The sequence below is a fragment of the Equus quagga genome, chromosome 10 (genome assembly GCF_021613505.1).
Source record: "Equus quagga isolate Etosha38 chromosome 10, UCLA_HA_Equagga_1.0, whole genome shotgun sequence".
NCBI lineage: Eukaryota > Metazoa > Chordata > Mammalia > Perissodactyla > Equidae > Equus > Equus quagga.
Genome location: NC_060276.1, coordinates 84,200,943 through 84,211,796, shown reverse-complemented (window position 1 = coordinate 84,211,796; position 10,854 = coordinate 84,200,943). Strand labels below are relative to the sequence as shown.

General features: G+C 53.2%; 1 protein-coding gene across 4 annotated transcripts; it reads left to right on the top strand.

Moving 5' to 3' along the window:
* Positions 1-309: 309 nt before the first annotated feature.
* Positions 310-10,808, top strand: ARAF (A-Raf proto-oncogene, serine/threonine kinase). Of its 4 annotated transcripts, XM_046672990.1 has the most exons (16): positions 311-373; positions 1,644-1,840; positions 2,006-2,109; positions 2,872-2,974; positions 3,065-3,219; positions 3,331-3,429; positions 5,097-5,253; positions 5,363-5,378; positions 5,457-5,602; positions 5,695-5,897; positions 7,637-7,813; positions 7,914-7,960; positions 8,499-8,617; positions 8,853-8,984; positions 9,911-10,045; positions 10,233-10,808. In XM_046672990.1, exons 2-16 carry the CDS (start codon positions 1,745-1,747, stop codon positions 10,365-10,367), a joined length of 1,824 nt encoding a protein of 607 aa, XP_046528946.1. In that variant the 5' UTR covers positions 311-373; positions 1,644-1,744; the 3' UTR covers positions 10,368-10,808. The 4 variants fall into 4 exon arrangements, with proteins under 4 accessions (XP_046528944.1, XP_046528946.1, XP_046528945.1 ...); XM_046672988.1 differs by having other exon boundaries at positions 310-373; positions 1,686-1,840; positions 5,363-5,602; XM_046672989.1 differs by having other exon boundaries at positions 5,112-5,253; positions 5,363-5,602.
* Positions 10,809-10,854: the final 46 nt, after the last annotated feature.

Here is a 10,854-nt window from a genome sequence, read left to right as displayed (position 1 = left end):
TCCCCGCCCAGATTCAGGAACCCCTAAAGTCAGCGCCAAGTGACCGATTAAAAAAACCCTGCTTTATTCCTCCAGGGCACGATTGAGGTTAAAGCCCGTGGCTCATAGGTTTCCTATCGACTGCGCCTGCGCGACTCAGGACGTGCGAATTTGCTCCAGACCCTGACGTTTCAGGCAGCCCCTCCTAATCCGGAACACGACCCACATTCCGCCGGTCCCGCCTTGACAGGCGTGACCCTAACCCAATAAGGATGGAGGGCTGAGTCCTGCGGAGCCAATGGCGAAAGCCCGAGGGGCGGTGGAGGCGGACTCTGCGAGGAAACAAGAAGACAGGCCCAAGATGGAGGCGGCGGCGGCCGTAGCGGCGTGACAGGTGAGGGCGGGCCTGGCAGGGTTAGGTTTTTGGAGCGACCGCCGGGCATGGGCAGGGAGCCGGTACCGAAAGCTCAGCTCCAGGATGGCTGCGCCTGGGCCCCGGCGCCCCCCGCCCGGAACCGGAGGAGTGGTTTGACCCGGGGCGAGACCATCCTCGACAGCGGGGGGGGGGGGTAGACAGGAATAGAGGTGCAAGGCTGCGGGGGATGGTTTCGCCCGCCGCGTGTGGCAGCGCGCCTGCGCAGAGCTAGAAGGCCCTCGGTAGGCGGGGCTGGCCGAAAGGGGCTTGGGCTGTGGAGTGTCTTGCCCGTGTTCCCTTTTAACCTCCTTGAAGTGTCTGATGATGACTCCTTACCGGCAGCGGGGAGTGCGTGCAGACGCTGCTCGCTACTCGCTTTCCTTATTCTGGATCAATGTCTGACCCAGTGGGAGAATGTTTGAGGATTCCCCTATTACTCCTGCTTAACCCTCCCTCCCCAAGCCAGAAATGTCTGTGACCCCTTCATTAGTTGTCAGGGAGAATTTTGGAGGCCCCCTCTCCGACTCCCCGGCTTTAGCTCCATTGATCTCACCTCAGCAATGTCTGGTGATGCGCCATTACCTTCCTTTTCCCCATGACGATGTCTGGTGATCCCCATTATCCACTCTTCTCCCTGTTCCAGTTCCTGGTGACCCCTATTACATCTCCCTTCAGCATAGTGTCTGCTGAACCTCTATGAACTCCCTATCACAGTCTCGTGACTCCCATTAGCCACCTACCACCATGTCTGTGAGCCCACCATCATTACAGCCCACGGCTTGGGGATGCCCATAGTGCCCTTAAGAACACTGTGTAGTGCAATTCCCATTTCCCCCAAATTAAGGGCAATATCTGATGATCCTCGTTCCTTCGCCATCACCCAGTCTCTGACTCCTCCCTCACCAGTTTCTGGTAACCCCCCTTCTCCATTAAAAAACCGGGACAGCCTGTTCATGTTCATTATGTACCTGACACGCCCCAGTGCAGTGTGTGCAGACTTCCCTGTTAGCCCCCAGCACAGAGATTTGTGTACTGCCTCTCACTGTGTTGTCCCCCACCCCCACTCCATTCCTATGCAGTGGATCCGAGACCTTGGCACTTAACAGTGAGGCAAAACATGAGGGGCTGAGCAGAGGAGGAACTGGATGCGCTTCAAGGTGTTAACAGGATCCTTTGGGCTGTTGTGTGGAAATTAGGCTACAGGGGGCTCGGAGATTAAATTTGTTTTGTCCTCTGCCTTTGCTTCCAGGCTATGATTATTGGACCTCTGAATTCCTCCTCTGTCTTCTAGGAGCCCCATGGCACCTGCCCAGCCCCACCTCAGCCCATCTTGACAAAGTTCTAGGCTCCATGGAGTCACCACGGGGCCCCCCTGCCAATGGGGCCGAGCCATCCCGGGCAGTGGGGACCGTCAAAGTGTACCTGCCCAACAAGCAACGCACGGTGGTGAGTCTGATGGGAGCAAAATGACCAGCGGGCAGGGATGGTCCCAGTTGTAAATCTTGGGTCAGAAGGGTGACGCCGGCTGAGAGGAGGCCTTTGCAGAGGGATAGGAGAGTCGACTGGGGCCCCTGTTGGCCACTGACCCCCCCCATCTGCGCACACACACAGGTGACTGTCCGGGATGGCATGAGTGTCTACGATTCTCTAGACAAGGCCCTCAAGGTGCGAGGTCTCAATCAGGATTGCTGTGTGGTCTACCGGCTCATCAAGGGGTAAGTGTAGCATCCCCATCCCCCTGCTGGGTGGCCATCCGCCCATCCCTCCTCCCGGCCCCTCCTCAGAGTCATCTGACTCCTCCTTCGCTCTGTCCTGGAGTCTCCATTAGTCTTCTCTTCGTTCCGTGAATCTGTAAGTCATTACTTCATTAGTTCCTGGGCCTGGAAGGTCAGCAGCTCCTTGTCTCCTTGGCCCCCAGGTCCCGACTGTGCTCCATCACCTCCTCCCGGAGTTCATCTGTTTCATTCTTTGACTGCTTCGTCAGTTTCTCAGCTCTCTCCTTCCTCCGTTGCCCCATTCTCTGTCTGAGGAGTTGGGCCTTGCTGACCTTCCGTTTCTTCCTCTGTCCTGGGGCCCCTTCGTTTTTTTACTCGGTTCATACATTGTTTCTTGTTTGTTGTTTCAGTGCTTCACCTGCGCTTTTCAGGGCCTCGTTTAGCACTTCTGAGATTTAGTTGTTTATTCACTGTCTCATTTTGCTCCTTGCCTTGTGATTAAGTGTATGGACTTTTCACACTGTCCTGCGACTCACAATCCCTTGTGGCCTTGGGCTAGTCACTTTATCCTTCTGGGCCTCAGTTTCCCCATCTGTAAAATGAGGATAAGGATAGCAACTAGTTCCTAGAGTTGTTGTGATGAGAATTAAACAAGCCGATATTACTCCATGGATGGCAGGCTTGGAGGGGCTTTTAGGAGTTCCCTGCCCCCCCATGGCCCCCATCTACCCTCCCATTCATTCCCTTCCATGCCTCCTGCAGGCGAAAGACAGTTACTGCCTGGGACACGGCCATTGCCCCCCTGGATGGCGAGGAGCTCATCGTGGAGGTCCTCGAAGACGTCCCACTGACCATGCACAATTTTGTGAGTGCAGGGTGGATGGTGGGGGCAGACCACGGGCCTGGGGGGAGGGCCCTTGAGCGGGCCTCACGCTTCCCCGCTCTGTGGCAGCAGGTACGGAAGACATTCTTCAGCCTGGCATTCTGCGACTTCTGCCTTAAGTTTCTGTTCCATGGCTTCCGCTGCCAAACCTGTGGCTACAAGTTCCACCAGCATTGTTCCTCCAAGGTCCCCACAGTCTGTGTTGACATGAGTACCAACCGCCGACAGTGAGCCTGGGTTGGGATGGGTGGGGGATGGGGAGGACAGAGGCCCAGCCACAAGGCTCTTACAGGCAGCTGACCCATGTCCCCTTGCTCTACACCCTTAATGCCCTCAAGGTTCTACCACAGTGTCCAGGATTTGTCCGGAGGCTCCAGACAGCACGAGGCTCCCTCGAACCGCCCCCTGAATGAGCCGCTAACCCCTCAGGGTCCCAGGTAGGGATGCCTTAGCCAAAGGGCTACTGTCAGGAGAAAGATCTGGAGGCTCCTGTAGACCACAAGCCGTGGTTTATTCATTCGCTTACTTGACAAACATTTATTGAGTACCTGCAAGTGCGAGTAAGGGTGTGGAGCTGTGGGACCTTGGGCAAGTGGCCTAATCTCTCTGGGCCTTAGTTTTTTCATCTGTAAAGAGGGGATAACGATACTTTTTGCCACATAGGCTTCCAGTGAGGGTTAGAGTTAAGACATGTCCAGTGCTTAGAACAGATCTGGTACAAAATAAGTCCTTCTTCTTAATTATAAATATATATATGAGCATCTAACTACTTTGTTAATCATTCTAGTATAACCATGCTCAAGCCTTTCCACTTTGAAATACATATTATTCTATCATAGATTCCCTTTTATTTCTCCTTTATGTTAAGCATTATAATACTATAGTATTTCTATATTAAAATATATTATTGTTCTAATACATCATAAGTTTATATAATATGTATTTATATGTCTATATTGTATATTTTATAATGTGTTTTTATATGGTATATTTGTTATTCTATCGTGTTATATTTTTATATAATGTAGAACATCATATATTCTTATGTAATACAGTAGTCCCCGGTTATCCACAGGGGGGACGTTCTAAGACCCCCAGTGGATGCCTGAAACCACGGATAGTACCGAACCCTGTAGATACTATGTTCTTTCCTAACTAACAGGCTAACGGATGGGTTGGGTATACAGTGTGGGTACGCTGGACAAAGGGATGATTCACGTCCCGAGTGGGATGGAGCGGGACAGCGCAAGATTTCATTGCGCTGCTCAGAGCGGCACGCAGTTTAAAACTTATAAATTGTTTATTTCTGGAATTTTCCATTTAATGTTTTCGGACTGTGGTTGACTGCAGAAAACTGAAACCAGGGAAAGTGAAACCATGGATAAGGGGGGACTACTGTATAGAAAATAGTAAAGTTAGGGTATTGTGTTATTTTTAATTATGGGTATATGTGGGTTAATTACTTAGGAATTTCATTTTAGGATGGTGAAGGGAACATTAAGAAATGTTTTTGTAACGTTATTATATATAACATATATGTATAACATGTATGTATATGTATAACATATATAACATTATTGTAATATGTATATTTTGAAACATTGCCTTTTTAATATAGGTAATATGCTGTATATTATATAATACATAATATATTTGAATAGTATATTTAGTTATGAAATATCATATATTACTTTTTCCCCTGCTATCTGTGTGGCTCACTGTCCCTCCTTTAGGTCTTTGCTCAAATGTCACCCCCTCAGAGAAGCCTTTCCTGACATCGCCAGGGACACTATCTCCTTACGTTGCTTTATCTTTTTCTTTATTGCGCCTATCGCCATTGGACATATTAACTATTTGGTTTTTATTTCTCTCTCTCCCTCCTGGAACATCAGCCCCACGAGGGCAAGAATTTTTATTTGTTATGCCCTCAGTTTTATTTCCATTCCCTAGAATGGTATCTGGCGCATGGCAGGCACTCAATAAATGTTTCTGGAAGAAATGAATAATAGTAATGACAGTGGACGTTTCCTCTGTGTGAGCTAAACACACAGGGGCGAGGGGCGGCTTTACTGGGTCTCCCATTCATTCGACAGTGACTTCACAGCCTTTCCCCTGCCAGCTCCTGCACCCAGCACCGGGACCCTGAGCACTTCCCCTTCCCTGCCTCGGCCAACGCCCCCCTCCAGCGCATCCGCTCCACCTCCACCCCCAACGTCCATATGGTCAGCACCACAGCTCCCATGGACTCCAGCCTCATCCAGGTTGGTGTCGGGGGGCAGTCACCGGGGAGCACATTGCAGAGGGGAGAGCCATTCCTGTTGGCCTCCACGTCCTTTCTCTGACTCCCATCCCTCTTCTTCCATTGCCCAGAGTTTCAGCACCGATGGTGAGCCCCCCACTGCCTGTGCCTTGAGCCCACCTGCCACCCCACTTGCTTCCACTCACACCCTCTCCACAACCACAGCCGCTGGAGGTAGAAGTGGTGGTGATGGAGCCTCCCGGGGGAGCCCCAGCCCGGCCAGCGTGTCCTCGGGGAGGAAGTCCCCACATTCCAAGTCCCCATCGGAGCAGCGGGAGCGAAAGTCCTTGGCTGACGACAAGAAGAAAGTGGTAAGCTCCAGGGGGAACCTTTGGGGGGCACCACAGGCTGAGTGAGGAGGGATGTGGGCAGGCCCCTGAGATGCCACCCATGTGGCCCACAGAAGAATCTGGGGTACCGGGACTCAGGCTATTACTGGGAGGTGCCACCCAGCGAGGTGCAGCTGCTGAAGAGGATCGGGACAGGCTCATTTGGCACCGTGTTTCGCGGGCGGTGGCATGGTGATGTGGCCGTGAAGGTGCTCAAGGTGGCGCAACCCACAGCTGAGCAGGCCCAGGCCTTCAAGAACGAGATGCAGGTGCTCAGGTGAGATGCACGCGTGTGCGGGCGAGGGCGGGGGTGGCGGGCACAGCCTCGGCGCCTCTCTGGGGCAAGGCCGTGCTCAGGGCGCCTCCTGCACATCGCCCGTGTTTGGGTTGCGTTATAGCCGTGATCGAGGTTGTTCCTCTCTGAAGGATGCCTTTTTCCCCTCTGGGGAATGGGTATGTGTAGAGGACCTCTGATGATGTTATTATTTGGGTTTGGGTTAATATTGATATTAATCAACGGCTCTGCCTCCAAAACATGGATCTTCTTGTTTGCCTGCTATGAAATGGGGGCGGCCGTAGGACATCATTAACGTCACCATGTGTCCTTGTGTGATTAGCCTAATGTCAGTTAACTGCACCACCAGGAAGGCTTGGTCCTTCCCCTCTGCTTGTGCTACGTCAGTAGTGTTACCTTTATTGTGTTGCATTCTTGTCACTAGTTGTAGTAATGCCATAATTTTAAGAGCAGTATTATTAACTATAATCAGAACCATAATTTAATCATTGTTGAATGAATCGTTGCTCTACTTAATGTATCATTAATGCTGTATTAATTCACGTATGCTGGGAGCCCTGGCTTTCCCATCTTGCTGCCCCACTTACTCTTGCTCCCGGGTGGCTGGCGTGGGCTTCCCCCCTTGACAGATGGGCACAATTAGGTTAGAGAGTTGATGTTGCCATGATTCCTTGTGCTGTTTTAATATTTATCCTCATAATGGATGCCACAGTAAGAAAACTTTTATTCTCTGTTCCTCTCTGAAATAGTGATGACTTGAGCACACTGTTAACTTGCAGTATGTGAAGGTTTTAGCCATAATTGGCCCGCTCTGAAGAATGATCGTGTGCTCTGTTAGCCGCTCTGACGTGAGCAAAATCGCAGAGCGTCATTGATGTTGTCTGCATTTGTGTTACCATTATGACTGTGGTTAATACTTTGTAAGGAATGAAGGTTTTCTTCTAAAGTAGGGCAGACGTGGTCATACATGACAGAGTTTCTGTGAGGTAAACCCAGGTCCCCAGTAGCGATAACAGCAAGGACAGTGAAATTTTCAGAGTGCTTATGTGTGTTAGGTGCTGTTCGAAGCACCTTACAGATTATTTACTCACTTACTCCTCCCCGCATTCCTATAAAGTAGCTAATATAATTATCATAGTTTTACAGTTGAGGAAATTGAGGCACAGAGAGGTCAAGTGTCCTCCCGAGGTTGCACAGTGACTACCTGGGAAGCCTGGATTGAACATAGGACCTAATTGAGTCCAAACCCCAAACTCTTTACCTCTAAGCCTCTCGTGGTGATTAATAGGATATAATTACATGTCATGGATGGTTTTACCCGGCATTTTATCAATATTATGCTGATATGTCAGTGAAGAAGGGTGGCATTCCACTTTCTCATCTGTAAAATAATCATTGGCCCAGGGCGTGGTCAGAGTTAGAGGTGTGGCAGGTGTTAATGATTAAGACGCTGCTGGTCAGCGGGTGCGGGGCGGGGGGCAGGAATCCCTCACTCCCTCCTGCTTTTGGGAAGAAGCTCAGGACATAAGCCCCCAGCACGGAATCATAGTCCAGCAAACTGTGAAAACCAGAAACAAATTCATTGAATTTGGCCACAGTCTGGCCCTGAGCCTCGTGAAGGACAGGGTGGAAATGATGAAAGCGCCATTCCTGACGCTCGGAAAGTGAGTGACAGTTGCTGTTTTTCCTCCCTGCCCTGATACCGCCCTCCCTGGCTGCAGGAAGACGCGTCATGTCAACATCTTGCTGTTCATGGGCTTCATGACCCGGCCGGGCTTTGCCATCATCACACAGTGGTGCGAGGGCTCCAGCCTCTACCACCACCTGCATGTGGCGGACACACGCTTCGACATGGTCCAGCTCATCGACGTGGCCCGGCAGACCGCCCAGGGCATGGAGTGAGCCTTCCAGTCTGGTGCTGGGAGGGGGGCTGGGGAATCTGGGGTAGGGTGACGAGGTAACCCCCGACCAATTTGCCATCTGCTTCCACCCCCACAGCTACCTTCATGCCAAGAACATCATCCATCGAGATCTCAAGTCTAACAGTATCTCCCTGTCCCTGTGCAGGGGCTGGGCTGGGGTGGGGGCGTCAAACAGGGTGAGGGCTTGGAGGGATGGCTCTTGTAGGGGGCTCTCTGGAGACGAACAGGGAGGGGCACGGGTGGCATGGCCCCTTGCCAGGTGGCAGAGCTGTGGCTGGTGAGGAGCCTTTAATAGGGGTCTCCTGGCGACCAGTCAGGGCTGTGGCTGGTTCAGGGGCTGTTCTTGGGGACTCTGGTCAGGGTCTGCAGAGCTGTGGTTATGGAGGGCAATAAGGGGAGTTCCTGATCAGGGTCCCAGGCTTGGTGGGTGTGGGTGCCCTTAGAGGGGCTTCCTGGTCAGGAGTCACACGGGGGCCAAGTGTAGGGGGCGTTAATTGGAACTCTCCACCCAAGTCAAGGTTGTGGCTAGTTTGTGTGACATTGTGGGGCTTCTGGTCAGGGTTAGAGGCATGACCGGTGTGGAGGCATTAATGAGAGGCTCCCAGTCAGGATGAGAGGCGTGGCTATTGGGAGTCCCTGTAGTGGCCCTTGACCCCGGCGGACATCTTCCTACATGAGGGGCTCACGGTGAAGATCGGTGACTTCGGCCTGGCCACAGTGAAGACGAGGTGGAGCGGGGCCCAGCCCTTGGAGCAGCCCTCGGGCTCTGTGCTATGGATGGTGAGTTGGGCCAGGCCGGATCGGGGGCACGTAGGGACATGGGCTGCTGGGCTGAGACGTGGGGGGCTGAGTGGGGACAGGGTGCCTGTGTCAGGTGTGGGTGTCTGGACTGCTCATGTTTCACCTCACGTGGGTGACACATGAGTTGTACGGCTAGCCATACATGAGTATGGCTAGTGGGATCTGGGACTGTGGGCCAGCCATTTGCTGACCTCCGTGGCCCCCCTGCCTGAAGGCGGCCGAGGTGATCCGTATGCAGGACCCGAACCCTTACAGCTTCCAGTCGGATGTCTACGCCTATGGGGTTGTGCTCTATGAGCTCATGACCGGCTCACTGCCTTACAGCCACATTGGCAGCCGTGACCAGGTGAGCCCCACATCTTACCCGCAATCTTGCAAGCTGAGGGATCTCCTCAGCCTCCAAACCCCAGATCTCCTTTGCACAGACCAAGAATGCCACATTCCCCCCAGAAACCCCCAGTTTTCTGGGCTGAGAACTCCCAGAACCCTGTGGGTCTCCCGTGTCCAGAATCCCCTCCTTCCTCCACATCCACAATCCTCTGGGTCCTCAAAGTCCAGAATCTCCTGAATCCCTTGTACCCAGAATCCCCCTAAGGCCCCAAATACCCAGAAGGCCTCTGGTCTCCTAGACGCATGCACTCCTCTGGCCCAGGTACTCAGAATCCCCCACCTCCCAAAAGCCCAGAACGCCATTCTCCCAGAAACGGAACACCTTCGTGCTCCTGGAATACTCAGAAATGCCCGCAATCATTCAGGCCTTGGGTATCTGGCAGACTTTGGGGTCCTGGCACCCACAATGCTCCAGGCTCCAGACTCTCACAGTTCTCCAGGTTCAAGGCCCGGAATCTCCCAGGCCCTCAGAAACCCAGGATCCTCTAGGCTCTGAATACCAGTAGTCTTTGGGCCCTGAGCACTAGACTTCTTTAGCTCCCTCCAGACTCAGACCTTCATGTTTCCCCCAGACTCAGTATTTTCCAGGCCCCTAAGCCCCCTAGAAACCTGTGCACCCATAATCCTGTGGGCCTCAGACACCTACAATCCTTGACTTCCCCCAAGCTTAAATCCCTGCGTTCTGCAAGCAGAGAATCCTTCCAAGTCCTCAGAGACCCAGAATCCTTGGATCCACAAGATACCCACAATCCTCTGGGTCCCAATATCCAGAATACCCCAGTTCCCCAAAAAGAAGCCTCCCAAATTCCTGGAGACCCAGAATTCCCTGGGCCTCCCAGCCCAGACCCCCAGCTCACCCTATTCCTGACCCACCACCCCCAGATTATCTTTATGGTGGGCCGTGGCTATCTGTCCCCGGACCTCAGCAAAATCTCCAGCAACTGCCCCAAGGCCATGCGGCGCCTGCTGTCTGACTGCCTCAAGTTCCAGCGGGAGGAGCGGCCCCTCTTCCCCCAGGTGGGCCGGGTAGGAGGGCTGGACCCCCGAGGAGGAGGAGGACTCTGAGGTGTGAATGTGAACCGTGCGTGATCAAGGCTCAGACGTGTGTGTGCACTTCCCCATTAGGCTGGGGGCTGGGGGTGTTGGGATGCCCACGTGGCTCTGGAACACCTCCCCCCTCACCCGCCCCCGCCCCCGCCCCCAGATCCTGGCCACGATTGAGCTACTGCAGCGGTCACTCCCCAAGATCGAGCGGAGTGCGTCCGAACCCTCCTTGCACCGCACCCAGGCTGACGAGTTGCCTGCCTGCCTACTCAGCGCAGCCCGCCTTGTGCCTTAGGCCCCACCCCCAGCCACCGGGGAGCCAATCTCAGCCCGCCATGCCAAGGAGCCCTGCCCACCAACCAATCAATGTTCGTCTCTGCCCTGATACTGCCTCAGGATCCCCCGTCCCTGCCCTGGAGATGAGGGGGTCCCCATGTGCTTTGCCAGTTCCTCTGGAATTGGGGGATCCCCAAAGACCGAGACCCCTGCCTTCTCCATAATTTGGTTTCCTCTTGGCTTTGGGGATACTTCTGAATTTGGGAGCTCCTTCATCTCCAATGGCTGGGATTCGTGGCAGGGATTCCATTCAGAACCTCTCTGGAATTTGTGCCTCATGTGCCTTCCACTGGATTTTGGGGTCCCCAGCACTCCGTGTGGATTTGGGGGTCCCCTGTGTCTCCCCCGCCATTCAAGGACTCCCCTCTTTCTTCACCAAGAAGCACAGAATTCTGCTGGGCCTTTGCTTGTTTATTTTGCTTCCCGACTCTCGTGGGATTCAGAGC